The sequence below is a fragment of the Mus caroli genome, unplaced genomic scaffold, assembly GCF_978045245.1.
Source record: "Mus caroli unplaced genomic scaffold, Mus_caroli_1 scaffold_11, whole genome shotgun sequence".
Classification (NCBI taxonomy): Eukaryota; Metazoa; Chordata; class Mammalia; order Rodentia; family Muridae; genus Mus; species Mus caroli.
Window position 1 is genome coordinate 65,254,365 of NW_028227266.1, and position 24,032 is coordinate 65,278,396.

At 43.0% G+C, this 24,032-nt stretch overlaps 1 protein-coding gene across 2 annotated transcripts in view; it reads right to left on the reverse strand.

Moving 5' to 3' along the window:
• The window catches only part of Usp3 (ubiquitin specific peptidase 3), a 78,592-nt gene extending 66,928 nt beyond the window's left edge, over positions 1-11,664 (reverse strand). The window contains exon 1 of one of the 2 annotated variants that reach the window (XM_021171884.3): positions 11,345-11,664. In XM_021171884.3, the coding sequence (XP_021027543.1) occupies positions 11,345-11,435 (91 nt within the window). In that variant the 5' untranslated portion in view covers positions 11,436-11,664. Of the gene's footprint in view, positions 1-10,727; positions 11,179-11,344 lie in introns of those variants that run through there. The other variant, XM_029481108.2, reaches the window with a different exon arrangement.
• Positions 11,665-24,032: the final 12,368 nt, after the last annotated feature.

The window sequence follows — 24,032 nt, forward strand, 5'->3', positions numbered from 1 at the left end:
GCTGGGATTAAAAGCGTGCGCCACCACGCCTGGCTCATGAATTAAGTTTTAAGGGGTAAAACAGTCCTATCAACTCATGAACTTGCGCAAATCATATTTTAATTTAAAAAATTGTCAGGACTCTGGTAGAATGCTTGTCTACTATGTACAGGAGCCTGAGTCAGATCCCAATCACTGTGGGGAGAGGATGGAGGTGGGGCACTAAAATAGACTAAAAAACATAAAATTTAAATAGCAGTTCATCATTTGGGACCAAGCCACCTACTCAACTCCTATTACTTTTACACTAATTTGTCCTTCTCTAATACAGCATATGTAATTTCAAAGCTGACCAAAATTTATCATCTATGTGTTAAGAGATCCTGATACCTACAGAGATGGAAAAGAGAGGACATCTGGTCCTGGTGACTCCCACGCATCAAGGCAAACTGATCCAGAAAGCTCAATGCCCAAATGGCTCAACTATTTTACTCTATTTTTAAGAGAACATCTAAAATCAGTTTTCAACATCATAAAAAATAAAATAATGTATGAGACCATATTCTCAAAACTGTAACATGCTAAACATTCCTGTTATTACTCCTTCTATGACAAACTCAGACTTGTTCAGACCTATTTGGGGAAACAAAAATCTCTCAAATTGTTTCTACTTTGCCAGTCTTCAACTTAAATCCTGCACTGTGTCTCTATCTAAATGGAAACCAATAACCATTAAAGCCACAGCAGATCATTAAATCACAATCAGAATAAGATACTTTCCTGTGTGGGAAACTAGACACAAATAGCAACATACAAATTACTAAGAGTTTAATATTGTTTCAAAAATAACTTCCCCTAGAAACTGATTATATAGAGAATGAAAACAAAAGCCATGAATCACTTAAGAAAATCTAGCCTGAATACATATTTCCCTGTATTTATAGCAAGATCTGATGCAAAAATTCTATGCCTCTGCCAACAATCTAAACAAGAAAATATACAGTTAAAAAGCAATGATATTTTTTAAAAAATGTCATTATGAGCACTATACATTAATTTTTCAAAACAAGAGCAAGTACACAAATTGTCAAGAAAAATTTGTATATATTAAGGAAGCACTTCCTCCTATAAGTATAAATAATTATATTTACAGACCTCATTTTTAAAATATGTGGGTTTTGTATATAGGTGTTTTTTGCCTGCATATATGTCTCTGCAACATGTTCATCTGTAGAGGTCAGAAGGCATTGGATCCCTTGGAACTGGAGTTAGGATGGTTGTGAGCCACACATAGGTTTTGGGAATCAAACACAGTTCTTCTAGAAAAACAACAAGTACTCTTAACCTCTGACCCATCTATCCAGGCTCTGAGATCTACAGACCTCTGTTTGCTTGTTTGTTTGTTTGTTTGTTTGTTTTTTAAGACAGGGTTTCGCTGTGTAGCCCTGGCTGTCCTGGAACTCACTCTGTAGACCAGTCTGGCCTTGAACTCAGAAATCCACCTGCCTCTGCCTCCCAAGTGCTGGGATTAAAGGCGTGCGACACAACTGCCCGGCAATCTACAGAACTCTTAGTGTAAAACTTTCTTCAGAGAACAACTAGTTTAACACCCACATTTTACATTTCTTTCTAGTTTCTTTTGATGTTGTAATAAAGGTTAGTACTAAAGCACAAAGTGGAAAAAAAAATCCCATACTAGCATTTACTGCTAGCTAGGATGGGAAATTTTATTGTTTTAAAACTAATGAGACTGTCAATAAAAAAAAATAGAAAAAAATACAAATTTGGCATGCATTTATTTAAATAATCCCAAATGAGATTTACAACATTCCTTTTCTTTTGGGGTGGAGGGTAAAGATTTGTATTTTTAATTATTTGCATGTGATTGTGCTCTTGAGAATTCAGGTATCTTCAGAGTCCAGAAGTGGGCATCAGATCCCCTGGAGCTGAAGATTCTGGCTGCTGTGAGTCCTTTGGTGTGGGCTGAGAACACTTGGGTCTTCAGAGTGATCTCTCCAGTCCTCCGAATTCTATTAAACAGTCATGGGCAAACTCCACAAGTATTAACTACTTTAATTTTTTTTTAAAATAGCCATTATTACTGAACAAAAAACAAAGGTTCAACTTTTTATTAATTTAACTTAAATGTAGAATATACAACTTCAAATCTGACAATCTGCCAAAATATATACCATTAAATATTTTTAGATCTGAAAAGATATTTTTAATGAGGCTCTAAAACAATCAAACAAAAATATTGAAAAATCTATAATTCAAGACAATGAATGTAAGTCTGTACGACTAATTTCTCATAACAAATGCTGAACTTGAGTAGCTACTGCACACACAACAGGTGAGGCTTGATCTGTGAGTTATATTACAATTCCCTTAGAATTGCTGATGTAGGGCCCAGTGGTAGTATTACTGCATGCCTTTAATCCCAGCACTCAGGGAAGCAGAGGCAGGCAGATTTCTGAGTTCAAAGCCAGCCTGATTTACAGAGCAGGTTCTAGGACAACAAGGGCCACATAGAGAAACCTGTTCAAAAAGCAAAAAACACACACAAAAACAACAACAAAGCTGATGTAACTTACTGTTAGCAGCCAGAATAACCCACATGAAGACTTAACTTAAATTAAATCAAATTTCAACTAAATCCAAATTTTACTACATGACAGTAAAATTTTAAATTCTTTTTTTATCAATAATAATGTTGCTCTATGGTCTTCACATAAAATAACTTTTAAAAAATCTCTATGTCATGTATATAAGTGTTTTTGCCTGCCTGTTTATCTGTGCATCATATGCATGCCTGGTGCCTGGGAAGGTCAGAAGAGGGCATCAGATTCCCTGGAAGAGTTAGAGACAGTTGAGAGCTGCCATGTGGATGCTGGAATCAAACCAAGATCCTCTGGAAGAATAGCCAATGTTCTTACCTGAGCCATCTCTGCAGCTCCCTAAATAGTTCTTTTATAAACACCTAGTATACTAAAAGATTTTTGTAGCATACCTATGACCATAGAGAAACATTTGATCATAGAAATTTGTTTCCTAAAAAATTTATTTTTCTCTTCAAAAACTTATGAATAAAGTATTAACATCCCAGCCAGGTGTGATGGCTCACATCTGTACTTATAGCTACTTGGGAGGCTGATACAGGAGGACTGCCACATATCAAGACCAGACTGAGACACTATCTTGAGAGTCAATAAATAAGTCAAAAAGGAAACCTCTGGTTAGTCAGCAAAGACAAAGACTTAAAGAAGCTAAACAGTGTACTATCTTACAACTAGTTCTATTAAATCTACAAAAATATAGCAATCTCTTCTCAAGGGTGAGAAAAAGAATAGAAGAACAGTCCCTAAAGCTAGTCTTGAAGTCAGGTCAAAGATAAAAAGGCAAACAGATTTCTATAGGGAAGGTTATCTTCAATCCAGCAACAATAAAGAAAAAAAAAAAAGATTCAGTTTCTATTCAAGAATAGAAAACACATCACTGATATAGCTACTCAACCCAAAAGCAGATAAAATCCAATTCGAAATACTATCTTTTAAAAGATATCTTAAAGGATATCTTTTGCACTGGTTTATCTTAAAAATAAACACCCGATTGCCTTCTCAAAGGGAATTGTAAAATTAAGTTAGTTACAATTTATTGTGACATATTCAGCTAACACAGCTAAAGGCAAATGTAAATTTATTTTGTAATGTTCAAGTTTAATTTTCTTTCCCTTTTTTCCTCCCTTTCTTTTTTTAATACAGAATTTCTTTATGTATCCCTGGCTGTCCTGGAACTCCCTATATAGACCAGGTTGGCCTGGAACTCAGAGCAATCAGCTTCCCAAGTGCTGGAAAGGCATGTGCCATTACCACACTAGCACCCAGCCCAAGTTTAATTTTGACAGTTTTCAAAATCTGAAACTGCTTTCCTGAGCTCACATGGATTTTACCAATCTCTAAACTCTCACTCTCCCCCGCCGCCCCCCTCACTCACTCACACACACACACACACACACACACACACACACACACACACACACGAGAGTTTTAAGACCTGCAATCTAAAAACTATAATTAACTTTTATAGGAAATACACCTGGAAAATCTTAGAATATAACTAAATATAATAAGCAGGCTACCTAAAAGCAGATTTCAGATTACCTCTGAATTACCAGAGGCAAAAGTAAAATTCCATAGCTTCAGAACTCTCTCCCTCTTCTACAGAACACAAACCCTACCACCAAAAATCTCCAGTACTAGAAATAAAATCAAACCAGCAAGGGGACGAGAACTCAATTGAAGGACATGTTTTTCAACAACCAGAAGCTTACTGAATTTTTCTATACCTATATTGAAAGGTTGTTTTATCTGCATGGTGAATTTGTCTACAAAAAATAAAAATAAAAAAAAAAAAAAGAGCTGAGCATAATGAAGCTGACTTTTCAAGGCTATTTTCTTCCCATTTATAAAGACAATTCTTTGTGCCCACTAAAATGAGTGATTTTTTAAGATGTGGAATTTAAAAACATATTCTCATAGCAAAAATCTTCCAAGGAACTCATTTCAAACATGTTTCCAAGCCTTTTAAGTCTCTTAAATTACTAAGCATTAAGTTTCTAAATGACAAAATAAAGACCTTACTCTCAAAAAGACAAGTTAAAAGTTGAGTGGTTGAGTTTAAGCTTTGGGCTATCTTTTAATATCTCAGAACATCTTAAGCAACTCCTAACCCCTATCTCAGTTTCATAATCTATAAATCAGGAAAAACTACAAGGATAGGTAGTTAATTAAATTAGTCAGGATTAAATGTTAGCAAACTGCTTTGAAGTTACTTTATATTGTTTTCAGTTTTCCTCCTACTCAGTAAAACTAATAGATGAGAAAACATCTGGAATTACTACAGATAATAACATCTGCAGACTCATACTAGTTATAAAAGATGGTTTATGTTTACAAGTTTCTAAGCCAAAGTTCATTCAACAATTGCCACTGATTTCAAGATAAGACTGCAATGAACAGTTTTTTGGTGAATACCTTTTGAGCCTCAATGATATCTATTCTTACCTACATTCCCAAAACAGACAGTTATATAAAAATCTCAGAACATCTTGAGAGGTCTTGGCACAAGACAAATCCAGGTAAGATGAACAAGCTGTTTCCATAGTTGATACTATTCTCAGCATTCTCAACTGTCAATCATTACAAGCACACCCTCCAAGTGCCAGCCCCCACTGAGAATCTATCAAAGTGCTTCCTCCTCAGCCATCTGTCCAGGAAAGCGCGATGAAAACACCTAGAGCATTTGCTCTCCTATCTAAAAGGATATGAATAAACCAAACACTGACAGACTGCACAGCACACATTCTCTACTGCAAAGCTTCCTACTAAATCCCTTCTCAAGCCTGGGCTGAACACAAAACATTTATAGAAGTAAGTTGAAACTACCGCTTAATCAAGACTGCCCCCCCCCCAACAGAGATAATGTTAGACAAGAAGCAAGTGCTCAAAAAGAAAAAAAATGAAAAATTCACATGTAAATTATTCCAACAGAAGAGGACTCAGATTTTAAGACAGAAATCTACTCACTTAGTTACTAACTACACTTTATTTTGCTTACTGCCTACAAAAGCTATGAAGTTTTTAGCATCTCTATGTCTAATTTGAAACAGCACAAGCAAATCTTTCATATTTCAGTGCAGAAGAAAACTGCATAAATTCCAATAAGGAGGCCTGCAATTGGTTCAGCAGGCAAAGGCACATGGCACCAAGCCTGATGTGGTAGATCACTGGAAAGGAAGGGGCCGATTACTGTAAGTTATCTTCTAATCGATAGTGCTTCAAACACACACACACATTTTAAAAATTAAATAAATTTCTATGAGGAAAAATAGAATGCTATAAAATCTTACTGTTAATGGTATCAATGTAAAGAATGGTTCTAATTATCTTGAGGGTAAGTGAGTTCCAGGAAAACAAAGAGTTCTAATTTCTCCCTCAGCCCAACTTTTCTTTCTGCTTAGGCCATGCAGGATCTTCTTTATATACTAGGTATATTGCTTGGAAAATAACATCTGATCACAAAAGAAACAGACCTGGCTCAACCCTTCAGCTTCAGCCTTGTTAAACAGCACATGGACAGTTCCAGGGCTTTCAAATCCACGACCAATCACTTAGAGGCTGTAGGACAAGCTGAGGCTGCTCAAAGTACTGGGGTTGGGGTGGAGAAGAACACTGCCAGCATGACTAGAAAGACAACTCCATTGACTTAGGCTTTATTAATATTACTAAGAGATAGCTCGAATTCTTCAGAAAGTACATAAGTATAATACAAAGTTCAAATACTAATCTTCAAATCAGTATGAATATCACCTACCCATTGACTTAAATGACCCTACTCATTGACAACTAATTTTCCATCTGCCCACCTATATGTCTACACTACCTAAAGACTACAAATTCTGTACTAACAAGGTCACAAATGGTCACCTGCTTACAATCCAGCTTTCCAGCTAACACACTGTGAAGGGGAGGCTAGGGAAAGCATTCTGGGGAATAAACTCACTTCATCTGCATTTATTCTCAAAGTCAGAGACCATTTCATAATCTATGTGAAAAAAAAACTTAATTAAGCATGCATTTACTGAGTACAGCACTGCAGTGGATATTTAGTAAACACAGCACAGAATGTTACTTAAAAGAAATTAATGTATTCAACCACAGTAAACTAAATAACTGGTCCTATTTAGAAAATTTAGTCCAAGGGACAAACTAGTCTTCTTTAAATGTAGGCTAAGAGAAACAGAATACAAAATAACCCATCACTCCATCAAGGTGACCTCTTACCTTTATCACAAAATGATCAGTACATTATAAATTTATTGCCATGGACAAAAGAACCAGTCAGCACCTTATCCTACTAAAAGAATCTTTAAAAAAGATAAAATAGACAGGTTTATCTCCAACAACCCCTCCAAACACAAACTGCAGATTAATCCAATCATTCCATTTTCTTGAATCGAGTGATTTAGGGGTGAGTGTACTGGAAATTTAGAGGCTCTCTCAACTCTTTAAACAATTAATCAGGGAGAAATTTTCATGACTTCCCAACTATAACATAGCTCTAAATCAACAGCACTTTAAGCCCCTAAGCTCCAGGAAATTGTCTTTCCTTAGTTTAAAAACAGAACTGTTTAGGATAGATTTTTTTAAATACTTCATGTTTCATCCCTGTCTTTTGCCACTAGTTAAACTTTCTACCTACAAAAATGCCCAAGCCTCCAGCCCTGAAAATAACATCTGGTGTGTGCACAGAACACAAGGCTTGAGAGACTGGCCCAGTTTTCATTTAAACTTTTGTAATTTAAAGCTAGAATGCTCTAAGCCACAATTAGGCAGGCATAAATCAGCTTTGACCTTACTAGGAGATTCCCATTTCCAACATTTACCTTCAACTACTACATGGATTTCTTTTCTAAACAGGAGTTTCCTGATTCTCCAACTAGAATAGACCTACTTCTTTGAGAGCAAGGGACCACTAGACCCCATGATCTGTTTCTCAGCTAATGTGTTTCAAACTTCAAGTATTTACAAATGAATACCAATTGCCAGCTTCATGAATTTCTCTAATTTTGTAATGTGAGTTTGAAAGAGCAGGTGTCCCTAACCATTCTGCCTATGAGATCTCAAAGTAGGATCTTTAACCTTCAGACTTCAGAGGTCCCATTTCAGTGGATCCAGAAGGTCAAAGGTATTTCCATGAATGATACTAAGATCGGTAGAAAGAAAAAGATACTACTATATTACTTTGTTTTGGTTTTGTTGTTGTTCTGTTTGGGTTTTGTTTTTCAATACAGAGTTTCACTGTGTAGCTTTGCTATCCTGGAACTTGCTCTGTAGACCAGACCAGCCTAGAATTCCAAAGATTCGCCTGCCTCTGCCTCCCAAGTGCCGAGACTAAAGGCATCTGCCACTACTACTGGCTCTAGTTTACTTGAATGTTTCCTTTCGATCTCTCAAGAGCACAAAATGGAGTTTTCAACATAATATGTGAAGTTTGATATCTGCAGAGACTGCAATGAGGAGCAGATGTGACAATCCAGATGTCTTTACAAAAACATGACTGTGGTGGTGGTGGTAGCAAACACCTTTAATCCCAGAACTCAGGAAGTTGAGGCAGGTAAATCTCTGTGAGTTCAAGACCAATTCTGAAATTTTTTCACATAAATTATTTCTGTTTATAAGTATTAGATTTATTATTGTTACTCATAATTAGATCAGTAAATATTTAGTTTTAACTTCTAATATATTAATAGACATAAGTCACACAAATACCCAGGATTCTGAAAATGTTCAGATTATAAAGAGGTTTTACAAATAAAAGTTGTATGAAATCTGTAGCATACAATTATATAACACACAATGCCCTCCACTGCTAAGTAGCTCTAGTTAGTTCTGAAATATCTCTTACCCACTAATCTTGCTGAGTTCTGTATCTCCTTGTAAAACAATTCATCATATAGCCAATGTGTTTGGGCTTAGACACTTAATTTTCAGAGTCCTATTTATAAAAATGTACTAGTCTGTGATATCATTAAATTACTTAAGACACCAGAAAGCAGTAGTTTCTCAGACTTTCACACACAATCTTGCTCATCCTAACAGAGACCTGTGAGTAAATCCAAAGCACTGTTCTTTCTCCGGATGACATAATAAAACTCACACTCAAGGAATCCGGAGTGCTGGTCCACAGAGGTGGTGCCTGCTAGAGTCTGTGCTGCTGGTCTTTTGCAATCTGCCTGGCTGTCTCACTGGGGTATAATTGCATACTCCCAATGAAAATAAGGCAGGGGCATTACTTTTATTGTCTAGGTGCCAAAACAGGGATTTTCTCCCTCCTCAGTAAAAGTGTATGACACTCAGTACCAGTCAGAGCATTACTTCAACACACTGGTTACCCTTTTAATCTCCTACCAAAAATAATACATACATACATACATACATACATACATGATTGTTGAAGAAAAATAAAAGCCAGAATACATAACACTCAAGATGATGAGTTAGTTAAGGGATCACAAATTTACCAATCATTTAATTACTGAAACTACAGACAGGCAAGAACAAGATCAAGCTTTATACAATAACATTTGATTGTACCAATGAAGGGATGCCAACAGGTTAAAATAGGAGGCCATTATGAAATAAGCCTGAGATAGAAAAAAAAAACACCCACAGAGTTGTGAAACTAGCTTTATTGGTACTATAAATGCAAGTGATTAGACCCATCCTTCCAAAACAGGGTCAGAGGCAACCATTTACTGCACATTGTAAAGAAATCACCCTTCCATTACGAATTTGTTCTTGTTTTCAGCACAAGTCTCCCAGTTATGCTCCATTTTAATGTGCTGAATTCCTCAAGAGGGGCTTCATTTGCTGTCTCTTTTCCCCAAAGTGGACTCCCTAACTGATGGAGGCAAGACTGACTCACAACAGGATACCTGCCTCTTGCATAATTCTTGTCTTTTTTTTTAGATGCATGTGCACAGTGAAGCCATTTCTAAGTTTGATATGATTTTACATAGAAAAAAAAATTAGGCTTGTGCTGATGCACCCACCTCGGAATCCCTGTAGTTGACTACAGATGAACAAGAAGTGCCCCATTCCTTGTGAGGTGTAAGCTTTTCCTAATGGGAGGGCGTGTGTGTGTGTGTGTGTGTGTATGTATGTGACAAATCTCTCTTGAAAAAATTCAACTATAGCCCCACAGCTATAGTTAATGAACTAACAGACCACATGGACTGGCCTGTTGTTGTTGTTGTTGTTGTTGTTGTTATGTTCCAAGCTCAAGATTCACTGTTGAAGATGTATTTACAGGTAAGGCCCATTCACACAAGTTCTACCCCAAAGAACTGCAATACTGGCCCAGGAGGGATAGCACATGCCTATAATCCCAGCACTCCAAGGGCTGAGACAGGAAAATTATAAATTCTAGGTCACCCTGGGCTATCATAGAGACCCGGTTTCACAAACCAAAGGACCTGCAATACTGTCCTGTGAAATCAATAAACTTATTAATTTTTAAAGGCTTCATGCAGAACAGAAGAAAGACACCTGACTTTACAAAGGTAAGCAAGACACCAAGTCTTGGAGCTCCAGAAAACTTGCAGTCACTTCTATTCCTTATCCTGGAGGACAGTTTTCTTTGTGTTACCCCGTATATTTTGCTTCAAGAATATAATCACCTTTGAAGAAGTAGAACGTCAAAAGTATTAAAGCAGTCCCTAAACTACCTTCCTAGCTCCAATCCAACCCAGGCTGAAAGACCACTCTGCTGAATCGTCCCACCGTCTTTTCAGCCTTGCAGATGAACTTGATTTCTGATGCACGCGATTCACATTTTACACTACAGCCCAAGCTGCCAGTGATAATCTTAAAGCTCATAAACAAAGACCAGCGTCCGCACCAGGGCCCTACCAGGAAGTAATCAAAGCCGGGTGGCCCGTCCGACCTAAGTCCGGGCAGACAATGAGAGGGCACCGGGGCTTCCAAGGAAGCAGAAGGAGTTAACGCTTAAGCAACTCGAAGGCATAACATAAACCTACGAAGTGTTTTTCACGCACTCGGGAATTCCCAACGAAATCCCGGCCAAGCCGAAAGACTGCCTCGGAACAATCTTCGAAAGGCAAAAAAGAAAAAAGAAAAAGGGAAAAACAAAAAACAAAAACAAACAAACAAACAAAAAAACCCAACCTCGAGCCGCCCCTCCAAAGCAGCTGTTGGCTGCCTTCTCCGGAGCTTTCGGAGCCCGCAGCCTGTTTTCAAACTTCACCCTCACGGGCTGAGGCGAGACTCCGAGGTGAGCAGCCCCCAGCGCAGTCCGTTCAGGGGCTGCGGGGGAGGCAGGAGCCTGTGGGAACCCGAGGAAACGCAGCCCAAAGGGGCTCGCGCGCCGGCAGTCCAGACAAAGCTGCGGCCGCAGAGCGGCGCTTTGCCTGTCCGGCCCATGGGGGACCGCGAGCCCGACCCCGCCACACGTGCGGCCGCGCGCGGGGCCGGCCCTTAGGTTCGCGGAGCCTTGGGGTGCGAGCCGCCGCGTCATCCCGCCGCTGCGCGCTCGCCTCAGGCCCCCGCGGGCCTCTCCTCAGCCGGCCCGGCCGTCGGGCCGCGCGAAACAAAGGAGCCGCCACCGCGCCCGCCGCGCCGCGCCGCGTCCCCTCGCCCCGCGCGCCGGGCCCGCTCGCTCCCCTCAGCCTCCCCCCCACCACGAGGCCGCGCGCTGCCCCGCACCCGCGGCCCTTCGACGGCAAGGCCCGGGCCAGAGCCGGGACCTCGGGTGCGCGGCCGGCCAGCCCCAGAGCCGCACTCACCGCTGCAGCACCAGGACGACGGGGAGCCGTTGGGGAACTTGGCTGAGTCCGGGGCGATGCAGACGCTGGAGCTGAGGTGCGGACACTCCATGGCCACGAGGACGGCGGCGGGGACGGCCGAGGCTCAGGGGCGGAGGGACTTCAGAGGCTCCGTCTGGGGTCGCTTCTGACCCGGCACTGGGCAGACGGCGGCTTCTGGGTCCCGAGCCTTTGCGTCAAAGAAAGCAAGGGTTTCCGGGCGCCGGGTTTTGCCATCCGCCGTCTCCGGCGCCCCGCTCCGGAGAACGTGAAAATCCGGACTCCTGGTTCTGCCGCCGCCCAGGGACAGAAGGCTTCCGCCTTCTCGGGCGGCCCCGCCCACCCTGCTGGTTACGCCCCCAGGCCAGGCTGGGCCCCGCCCCCACACTAGTCAATGGGCGGGGCATTGGTGCTCACTCAGTGCTAGCAGCTAGTGTAAAGTCTTACAGGGATGTGAAGTGACTTTCCGAACTCTGACTGCCCCCGGCCGGCCGCGGCAGCCGATTCTTGGGACCCCGACAAGTGTGGGTACTCATCCGGGGCAGAGCGGTCAGGACCGCTGCTTCCTCTGCAGTGAGTTGACTACAACAGCGATGTAGAATATGTGACCACACCGCAAAGAGTGCGGAAAATGAAAACCACTCACACCGACGTGCATTGAAGCCCCATTTTACACAGGAAGAAACAGACTTTTGGGGCGTGGCCCTCGATGGCCCAGCGGGCTGCAAAGAGCCGAGAACAGTCCTGACTTTCGTGTTCTCCCAGTAGTAGGCGCGGTCCGGAACTGTTCTGAGTTCTGAACTCTGGCCTGAGTGTGTCACCTGGGTACTGCACGGCTGGGCCCACCGGAACGCCTGTGTTCCGGGTCCACGCCATGCCGTTATGACTCACTGATATCTCCTGCCCATTTTGGGTATTTTCATACCTATACCTCTTGAAGTTGAATGAAATAACAATCCAGTTTGCTGTACAAGGTCGCGGGTGCTAGGTAATAAAAAGAGGCAGTGTAACATTTGTTAGAAGCCCACCTGGCTCCCAGCCAGGCACTTTGCATACCACACCTCATTTAATCCTCAAAACACCCTCTCAAGCTGCTGCTACGGTTCCCTTTTTTTTTTACAAAAAATGAAATCAAGAGTATAATTTGCTTTAGGAAGATTGGACCCCCGTTCCCCCCCCCCACCCCCACGCCGCTTCAAATCTCTCTCTAGAAAGCAGTGAAGAAGACAGGAGGAGCGTCTAGAGGTAGAGAGCCTGCAACCTCACATTCTCTGCCTTGAGGATATCTGGGGCTCCCACAAATCTAGCCTCCAAAGTTGGGCTTTCTTTCTTTGGTTGCTTGGTGGTGTTTAACCTGGTAAAGAGGCTTCTTTCCTTCATCCCCTGACAAGCGAGTGGAGAGGGAAGAACAATGTGCCAATCCTTGGGGCAGGAAAGGAAAGGTCAGGAAATGATTAACCCGCTGGGCCGGATAGTGGTTAGTTAGCACCGGACACCTCCCTGAAGTGCACGCCTCTAACACCCCTTAAGCCACTTCCGTACACCCCACTACTCCACCCTGTAGCCTTCTGCCTGATAGTGTCCACCCACCTAGGACATCTCTGCCCAGGGTGGTGTTTCAGATTCCTTAGTCCAAGCAACTCTACCACTTCCCCCAAGTTGTATATGATTGCTGTCAAAACAAGGCTTGGACGGTTTTGACGGTGAGAAATTGTGGAAAGTTGTTCAGATCAGCTCTGGCAGGTACTTCATGGCAAACCTTAGCTAGTCCTCTTGACTCCTTTTCCTCGCCTATCCACTGGCAAAACAGTACTTATCTGTGTGAATTCCTAACCTGTAGTAATTAACAGATAAGGTTTGTTTTTCTTAATAAAAACAAAACAAAACAAAAAAAACAGGAGATGACTGCTTCCTTGGGAAGAGAGAGGAGAATAAACAATATCTGAACCCTATTCAGTCTCTTCCATCTATTTGTTTCACAGGTCTTGCTCAAGCAAGCTTCTCAGAGTCCTTCTGGGCACTGACCCTCATTCGGTGAACCCACAGCCCCTCATTCAGTGTGGAGCCTGACCCACGCTGTCTTTCCTACTAGTATGTAGTTCCTTTCAACCTCTGAGAAACGTTTTTCAAATCCCCTAGACTTCACTAAATATCACTTCCTACCTCCTACCAGAGACCTTTCCTGACCCTTCTCCAGCCCCAGGTTACCTCCCAGGGTGTCGTGAGAGCTGTGCTGACTACCCCTATAGGACCTTTTAAAAACACTCTTCTTGTATGTATGTAATTATTTGTTTAATGTCTGTTTTCCTCTTGGAGAGCCATAAGGTAGCAAACAAGTCTGCCTGGTTTCCTGCTTTCTTTCTTTCTTTCTTTTTTTTTTTTGGTTTTTCGAGACAGGGTTTCTCTGTGTAGCCTGGCTGTCCTGGAACTCACTCTGTAGACCAGACTGGCCTCGAACTCAGAAATCCACCTGCCTCTGCCTCCCAAGTGCTGGGATTAAAAGCACGAGCCACCACTGCCCGGCTTCCTGCTTTATTCCTAACAATATATGTAGAACCTGGAGAACATCCGTCAGTGGATGAATGAATAAGGGGTGGATCTCAAGACCCAGGAAGAGAGGAACTTAAGAAGTGGGCTCAATCAAGGCAGAGCCCACATCCAGAATCTCAGAAGTGATGACTACATTAGCCTTCAGTTCTGAGTTGATCATTTTAAAAGGAAAGTGAAAAGTACCTTGTAAGGTGTAAACTGCTAAAGAAACAATGTTTCAATTTTTAGTAGTGTATTCTCTCAGAGGTTTTAAAAAAAAAATTGGAGCTGGAGCCCTAATTTAGTCACCCCTGATGACAGTTGTCCCTCAGAGAACAAAGTCTAACAGGGAACCCAAAGAAACTGGGTCAGAGGGGCTTTCACTTGTAACCCTAAAACTGAATTTTCCTATGTCTTTGAAAGTTATCACAGAAAACTAAAATAAATTTACCGCAGTGAGTAAATGTGTCAAATGTGGGAAGACCACAGGGTACACTGGGAAATCTGCCTTTTCAAACCCCTGGCTTCTGCAGCTGCTTTTAATACAATGCTTGCTTCTTCTTCTTGGCCGGCATCCCTTTGGCACCAAAGAACACCAAAGGCTTACTTACATACCAGCACCCCTGAAGGTGATGCGCTAGCTAGCCTCCAGCACCCCACCCCCACTCTGCTATGCTTGGCAGCTGCCACATACTACCCAGCTGCCTGAAAAGGTGCATTAGAATCGAGTACCAGCTTAAAACCCTCCAGAAGGGGTGGGCCTGTTTTTAAAGTGTGCACATTGTACAAGGGAGCCATGCACAATTCCGCCAGTACTATCTTTATGTGCATTGGGAAGGGAGGAAAAGAGGGAAAGGGGGGTTCTAATTACATGGCAACTATGGTGAGGAAAACATCTTGGGGTTACTGAAACCCTTCTAAAACATTAGACTTGTAACATCTTGGATCCATGGCCCTCAAGTACCAATTACCAAGATTGATTAGGTCCTGGGGAAAGTTTAACTATCCCCATTCAGGCAAGGCTCCCTGGAAATACACAACATACTGGCTTAATTATTTACCATAGCAATGTTTCTAGAAGCCAAAGCCCTTTTTTAGAAAAACTAAAGTTAGACCACTGGGGACTAGAAAGTATTGTTAAGTTGAGGGAGGGCAGCCACCTGAGAATTCTTCAAACCCAGAGCCTCGTTTTCCTGGCCCTGTATCTGGATGGCGGCCTTGCTTGTCTACCATCCTCCCCCTTCTTGAGAGCAGACTTTGCCCAGTCCTTGTGTGCTACCTGGTTCCTAATTCTTGGAATACCACTGACCCTCCCTACCTACACAGCAGGCCCTCTGTAACTCTGTTAAATGACTGACTGACTGACAGACTAAAGGAAGAATGGGGGGTGGGGGCAGATAGACTGATACCAGGTAGATTCTGCATGTGTATGGCCCTGTGTTCTATCCTCTGTACCACTTCCCAAAATAGAGTAAACCGGGCTGGGCTGGGTACCTCGAGGCTCTAGTTTGCCTACCCCCACTTCACCACTAGGCAAGACTAATGGAGTCACTCTCTCCACTTCTTTCCATTCATCCCTTCTCTATCACTTTTCAGCTCAAATTTCACTGGTTCCTATGTCTGAAGGAGTAAAGTCCTAACTCACGTTTGTCAGCGTCTCCTGGCCTCTTCCCTTTTCCTTAAGCTCTTTTATTTTTTTAATTGTCCCAACAGTTCCAAAAATAGTCCCTCATTATACAAACTGTGTTTCTTCACCCCTGTGTCCTCCCGTCTTTTCCTATCCCACCTGCCTCCTCCTCCTCCTCCTCTTCCTCCACCCCCAACGTGAAGCCTAGAGCCTTCTCAGGGCTGCCCTCCATCCCTTACCCAAGCAGGCATCCAGCTGTTCTCCCCACCCCCACCACCCCCATTCTGCCCCTGCAGCTTGTCACGTGGTTCTGTTATTTTCTGTTCACAGTTCGGTCTCCCTAGGGAGCAAGTATGTTTCTTTTCATCTGTGGAGTCTCCGCTCCAAGTTAGCAATAGCAGATATTAAAACTGATTCTATCTGCTGATGGAATGCTGATAGAAGTGTCCCCTTTGAGAGTGATTACATCAACAATTATACGTAATGGTCCCAAAGGTAGTCAGAAAGAGGGCCTGGATCACTTAAGAACAGAAACCTACGTTTATTGAGTCCCAAACAAGTGCCAGAGACTGTGGAGAGTTTGCATTTCTTCTTTAATCTCAGGAGTACACATTACCATCTCCACTATCTTCAAGATAAACTTAAAGGTTAAATAATGGCACAGATTTACCCAGTAAGAACTTGATTGTCAAAGAAGGCAGTCTCACCCCTCCCACGCAAGATTGCTTAAATGATTTTTGCAGTACTGTTTGGGGAACCTGATGTTCTTTCTGATGAGAAGCCACCGTAGAGGGTTTCTCTGTATCTGGAGAATTATTCATGCACAGAGCTAGTGTCATAATTATCTATCACCCACCTCGGAGTTTCTGTTGTTATTTGATTGTTTAGACAGAATCTCACGATATAACCAAGGCTAGCCTTGAACTCTTGATCCTCTGGCCTCGGCTTCCCCGTAAAACTTGATAATCCCTTTTTTCTTTATCCCTGAGAGCTCCTTTTTAAAAGCAGATGAAAAAAGTTTCTTATCAAAGCCCTACTTTGCAGATAAAAGTGCTGACAGAGAAAGCAAAGCAATGGGGTTCCAGCACCCAGCCGGCTTGTCTTTTTTCCGTTTTCTTTTGTTAGGAGTTTTTGGAGACCGGTTTCTCTAGGTAGCCCTGGCTGTTCTGGAACTCAATCTGTAGACCAGGTTAAACTCAAACTCAGAGATCCACCTGTCTCTGCCTTACAAGTGCTAGGATTAAAGGCAAGAGTAACCACTACCAGACTCCAACAGTCTTTTTATTTATAAAATTAGAACATTGAGCAGAGAGGGCCCTCAAGGTGGCCACTGAGGGCCCTCTGAAGCAAGATCATCCTTGTCCACTCTAACAGTGAGTGCCATTTTTCACTCCTAATTTGTCACCCTGTTCATACATAGAAAATGTCCAGTTGAAGTCTGGCCTTTTTTTTTTTTTTTTTTAAATCTAATCTATGGAATTTAAGTGGAAATGGCAGCTACCAGCTATACCTGACACTCTGGACAGCTGCTCATGTCACAAATACTTGTTTGTCCAGTGAAGTCTATCAGATAGGGGATAGGGGACAACAAATACCTTAAGTTAGGCCCCAAAGGGACCCTGGGTCAAGGAGCCCTGGTTTCATGCTGCCCTTTCTGTCTTCCCAAGTCAACCGTTCCTCCCTTCAATGAATGAGTCTGAAGCATGCTGTCTTTTATGCACTAAAGAGATACAGACTGTAGTGCTGTGTGGGCCTCTGACGTCACTCTACTCTACCACTGTAAAGATGAAAAGTGCTATGATGTCACTCATCTCCCCAACTTGTCTCCAACTCTACCTTGTCCCCAACTCATATATTAACTGCCTACCTATACAGGGGAGAGTCCCTGAGTGTCACAGCACCAGCTCTGATGAGAACTTTAAGCTCCTAACGGTGATGAGACACGGAGCTGGCATGGTGGTGTGTGGTGTAGAAGTCTGTTTCCTGCAGGCCTTGTCAGGAGGACTGATGTGGAAGGTGGGGACAGTGGCCTGAAATCACTAGTTTAGTTATAACTAGCAGAGAAGGTTAGAAGACTTTTATTTTTGTTCTTTATCTTTTTTGTTTGTTTGTTTTATTGTATGGGTGTTTTGCCTGCATGTATGTTTATACAGCACATGCATGCAGTGCCTCTGCAGGCCAGAAGGAGTTGGATTCCCTGGGACTGCCGCTGCCATATGGGTGCTAGGAATCAAACCTACATCATCTGGAAGAGCAGCCTGTACTCTTAACCACTGAGCCATCTCTCCAGCATTCCCATCTCCCCTTCCTTTGAGAGAGTCTCATCCTAGTTCCCTTTTTTGAGAGAGGGTATTTATTATATGTCCCAAGCTAGACTCAAACTCACTCTGTATCTGAGAATGACCATGAGTTTATAATCTTCCCACTTCTACCTCCAGAGAGATGAGATGAGAAGTGTGCACCGCCTCACCTGGTTAAATTTACTCTTTTAAAAGAATCTGGACCAGATCATTAAACAAATATCATCGTTGCCCTAAGCTTTGTGCTATAAAAGTGAGGCTCGCACAGTCCAATCTGCGATCAGGAGGGAAGGCAGGGAAGCAGAAGGCTAGCAACCAGGCAATTGCAACAGCCAGTGACAGAGCTAGGAGGGGAAGTGCAGGATGTTGCTAAGCCGCAAACAAGGGACAACTCACCCAGACTGGTGAGTGGGGGAGGGGCGTGTTAACTGAGGCCTCCTGGAGGGAACAGCCTGTGCTCCTGGACTGGCTTAATAACCTCAGCTACCCAGGTCAAATGTGCTCAGCTGAGAAAGGAAGAGGACCTAGTGCCCCAGGGCAGAAAGGGAACAGTATCAGGAAAGAAAGGTTCAAGAGGTGGAAGAAAGAAGCTGAGGTCTATCGGTCTGAGTCAGTTGAAGAGGGAGCTGGGCAAGAGAGGCAGAGGAGATAGAGAAGGTCTTGAGAAGTCTAGATCCTTGGGGATGCTGGTATCTTTCAAGGTGGTACTTCCCCTGGTCCTGGAAGTTGGGGTGAGGGACAAGGATGCAGGAAGATGAAAGAAACTAGCAATGATTAGACATCTGTAAGATGTTCAGGTGCATTAATCATCTGGGAAATGCAAAATAAAAGCATAGGGCATAGTAGCCAGAAGCAAGCAAAGCTGAGGGTATAGTCAGGACCCTCCGCATCGTGCCCTGTTTGACCAGATTCCACAACATCTGTGTCCCCTGAGAGCTCAGAGCCCACTGAGAGGGAAGAGAATCCTAGGTTTAGAGAACTCTATCTCGGCCTCCCCATCTTTTCCCCTAGCCTTAATCTAATTCAGAAGTTCAACCCCCATCAGAATATTCAGCTAACCCAAAAACGTATTTCTCAATTACTTAGCGCACAGATTTTATAGTTCTAAACCAGTCAGTGAAATCCACGCTGCACTGGACCAGTGATTCTCAACCTTCCTAATGCTGCAACCCTTTAACTCAGTTCCTCGTGTTATGGTGATCCCAACCATAAAATTATTTTTGTTGTTACTTCATAACTGTAACTTCACCACTGTTAGGAACCTTAATGTAAATATCTCTGTTTTTCTGATGGACTTAGGCGACTCCTGCAAAAGGGTCATCTGAGCCCCAAAGGGATCGTGGCCCATAGGTTGAGCTGTGCTGCACTAAAGAGAAGCAACACTGTGGGGTTCAGCAGGCTGTGGGCTCACCTCTCTTGAGCCCATCTACAGGATAGGGATAACAGCTGCTTCTAAATGAGGGCGTCCTTGTTCTGTTCCCTTTAGCTAAATTCTTAATGTTTGGAGAGAAAGGCCAGGGAATCAGAGTTCTGGCCAGAACTGTTTTTCTAAAGGTGTCAACATTCATAATTTACTTATTTGGTAATAAGTAAAATAAGGTTATAAGATTATTTTATAACCACATAGTTAATAATGCTGTTCAGTCACTGACCTGGTTATCAGTATTTTCTGGCAGCATCTGAGATGGTTATTTAACATTAGACTTTCCAAAGAACAATGTTGGAAAAGCAGGAAGGGGCCTTAGAGCCCTTTGGCCATTCTCAGTTCCCTGTTGAGTAATTGGAGTTTTCAAGCTAGAGATCAGAAGCAGCAAGGCTTCATGGGAGATGACTAAGCACCCTTTGGGCAGAGCCATTAGAGAGCTAACAGGCTCCAGAGCTCCAGAGAAAGAAGTTAGTCTGGGAATACACATAGGCCCAGTATTGTGGAGTACTTCTGGCAGCTCCTGATGTTATCTTAGCCTCTCCTTGCTGGATTCTGCAAAGGGACACACTAAAGAGTTTGGTGTACTTGACTTGGCTTTTTTCTATATACAGAATGTACATACTGCTTCTACTGGAATGCAAGATAGCTGCTTAGACCAGAAAAAAATACAATAAAAATTATACCCGGTGTTTAAAAGAGGAAGAAAAAAAATCTTACTTTTCTCTCACTACCTAGAATGAGTAGCAGAGTATACAGTTGGTGCCTAATATATACTTATTTCTATTAGCTAAATGCTATTAGAAGAAAAAGCACAGGACATAGCCTCTAAGCTCAAAACAATGAGCCTGCTGAGGGCAGTGGTAGCCCAGGATAAAAGGCCTGGCATATAGGGGGCACTCAGGGAATTACATTACTCTGGCAAATAAATGTGCATCCCCGTTGAAAAGCTTACCATAAAGCTGGTCCCAGAAGACCAGAAGTGAGACCAAGAAATATAACAGCTGCTGGCTCAACAGACGGAGCCTTGGTGGGAAGAGAGCGAAGAGGAAGGAAGATTACTTTTCGCTAGGCTAAATACCTATTTATTTCTTTTGAGTTTTGGAGAGATGACTCAGCAGGTAAAACCTGCCAAGTTGAGAGTCTGAATTCAGTCCCTAGCATCCCTAGGAGGCAGGAGAGACCCAGCCCCTTCAAGTTATCCTCTGACTGCCACACATGTTTTGTGGCATGTGTATGCACACTCGCACACACACACACACACTCTGAATAATTCACAAATTAAAACTTAATGTCAGCCGGGCGGTGGTGGTGCATGCCTTTAATCCCAGCACTTGGGAGGCAGAGGCAGGTGGATTTCTGAGTTCGAGGCCAGCCTGGTCTACAAAGTGAGTTCCAGGACAGCCAGGGCTACACAGAGAAACCCTGTCTCAAACAAAAACAAAAACAAACAAACAAACAAACAAACAAAAAACAACTTAATGTCATTCCTCATCCAGCAATATTTGCCCTGCAATAGGAGGGAAGAGATTAATCGGGGCTATTTTTGGGATTTTAAAATCATATACTGTGGAATATTATGAGCTCTTCAGGGGCCTCTAAAAACATAAATTGGGTTGAAAAGACTCGTGTTTTTCCCATGCTCTGCCAATGGACCTCAGACTTGAGTGCCTGATGTTTTACATCACTGTTTATGATGATATTAATGGTTAACACTTTAGTGTTTGACAACCTGATGTTATTAACTTGGCCGTGATCATTTGTCTCTTTTTCTTTTTTCTTTTCTTTTTTTTTGTTTTTGTTTTTGGTTTTGGTTTTGGTTTTGGTTTTTCGAGACAGGGTTTCTCTGTATAGCCCTGGCTGTCCTGGAACTCACTTTGTAGACCAGGCTGGCCTTGAACTCAGAAATCGACCTGCCTCTGCCTTCTGAGTACTGGCATTAAAGGCGTGTGCCACCATGCCCCGGCTTTCTTTCTTTCTCCTTCTTTTTTTTTTTTTAAGAATACACTGTAGCTGTACATATGGTTGTATATCTAAGTACAATGTAACTGTCTTTAGACACACCAGAAGAGGGCGTCAGATCTCATTACAGGTGATTGTGTGTTAACATGTGGTGGGATTTGAACTCAGGAACTTTGGAAGAGCAGTCAGTGCTCTTAACCGCTGAGCCATCTCTCCAGCCCCTTGGCTCTTTTTCTTATATCTGAATCAGAAAACGTACAGAGAATTGAATGCCTCCGACAACTACTTCACAATTTCATGTAGTTTTTATTGCAATTAGGGAAAATGTTTGTCTTCATTTCCTTTAACAAATAAAATAGAGAGAGAAAGAGAAAGAGAAAGAGAGAGAGAGAGAGAGAGAGAGAGAGCTGGGCATGGTGGCGTACAACTACAATCCCAGCACTTGGGACGTGGAGGCAGGAGGATTGCGAAGCCAACCTGGGCTACATAGCAAGACCCTATCTCAAGCACCCCTCCATCTTCATTCTCCCTTCCCCTCAAAAGAATTTTATAGTTGGAAGTAAGCCTGGATTTCTGAGGACCAAGGACATCTTCCTTTGGTTGAACTCATCACTCAGAACAATGCCTTTTCTTTCTCCCTCTGCCTCCCCCGATGCTGCCACAGGACCCTCCCTGCTTCCTATAGTTCCCATCAGACCACACTTCACTGAAAGACCCTCACTCAGGCCTCACACTCAGCCCATATTCAGAACGGAGTTAGTTCCCAACACCAGGACCAAATCTCTTCCTCATGTGGCACCTGAGGCTGTCCAAAGAAGGAGAGAGGCACATCACAGCATGCCGCCGCCCTCTCTCTTCATCACTTTCCCATGACACCCTGCCTATGTACTTGTGAGCCTTAGTTACCTGTGGCAGGCCCCAGTAGCCCTGTAACACTGCAGTGGAGTTAAGGTTCCCCACTGCCTTGTGACAATGTAGCTTCTGTAAGGGCAGAAATACAGCACATCACTGTGTTTGTGCTGCTGCTGATGTAAACAAACCTACAGCTGTACCAGAGTGTGACATATGTAATGATGTACAGTAAATGCTTGATAATAAATGACTGTTGCTGGTTTACGCCTTTATTTTATTAGACTTCTTATTGGTGTTTTAGAGTCTAGTCCTACTTATAAAAAAATGTTTATTGTGGAATGATACATTGTACTGGCAGCAACCTTGCACACATCTGGAGGTTGCTACACCTCAGGATTGCATCATTGTCTCTTGTGTTTGATGTAATCTTGTGTTTTGTTAATGGTCCCAGGAGCAACAGGCTCCACACCATATAGCTAGGTGTGGTCCAGGATATACCATCTAGGTTTGTGCAAGTTCTCTCTTTGATGTATACACAACAATGAAATCATCAAATGACTATTTCTTAGAACACATCTCCACTCCACGGCACATGGCTGGCTGACTGAGATAGCCCTTGTTTCCATCTCTTTTGGAGTTCTTCATGCTCACAGCACATCCTTTTAGACACTGCATTCTGGAGTGCATTTGTTGCTCATTCTTCATGCATGTGTATGTATATCGCCCTAGAGTCTCAGTTGAGGGATTGGCCTGTAGGCATGTCTGTGGGGACTGTCTTGATTATTAATGTGGGAGGACCCAGCCCACTGTGGGTGGCACTGTTCACTGGGTGAGAAGTCCTGGGAGTTAAGAATGAGGCTAGCAGCCTGCCAGGAAGCAGTGTTCACTCACGGTTTCTGTTTCAAGTTCTTGCTTGTTTTCCTGGCTTCCCCAGTGATGGACTGTGACCTGGAAGTAGAAGCCAGATAAATCCTTTCCTCCCCTAAGTTGCTTTTGGTCAATGTTTTCTCACTGCAACAGAATACAATAGATAGTCTCATGCTTACCCAGCTATTGATTTCTGGAATAGGTTCTTAGTAAATGTTTGACATTTGAGAACAGCAGCAGGATGGACAGAGCTGAGTCTGTGTGTCCCTTTGCCTCCTACTAACAAAGTGACCTTGGATAAGGGTCTTACTAACTCTGAGCTTCTGAGATCCCAAGCCTATCAAATCGAGGGTCACGATCACCTCTCCCCCATCAGGTGTTAAGGAATGTATCCACCCGTGTGGAGAACAAGTAACAGTTGCCACTTACACAGTGGGTTCCTGATAAACATGACTCACCAGCTTCATCCCACATGTTTTGGAACTTTATCTTTTGACCTAGCCTCCTTAGAATGGGTCACTTGGAGAGAAGACTGCCAGTATATCCAAATCGGAAGATAAAACTGTAGCCAAGGCATAGCTTAGTTAGAGTTAGATAGCGTGCGAGCTCAGCGTGCACAAGACCTTGGGTTTGTTCCCCAACCCATCCCCTGCCTCCCAACCCCCACCCCCACCACAGAGCCGTGATATAATAAAGACTAAAATGATTCTGAAGAGTTGGAGGGGAGGGGGTCCCACATCCTGAAAGTGGTGGAGACTTTCTTCCTGACTAAAGAGGTCAGATACTGCCTAAAAAAAATCATTTCCTCTGATCTCCATGAAGACCGCTTACAGATTAGTACTTGCTAGAGGCCCTTCCTAGGGTCATCACCAGACTGTAGAAGGGGGCCGAGCTTGCTGAGATCCTGTAGCTTGAAGCACAAAGAAAAGAATCTCCCCACCCCCTCCAGGACCTTGGCTAATGTCTCTCTGGCTCTGGGGGTGAGGGGGATAGAGGCTTAGGTTGTAAAAGTCACAGAGCAGCTCTTCTTGTGAGACACTCTCCATGCCAAACAACCTCGCCTTAGCTTCCAGGAACAGCATTTTAGGACGTAGGGAAGAGCAATGGGGA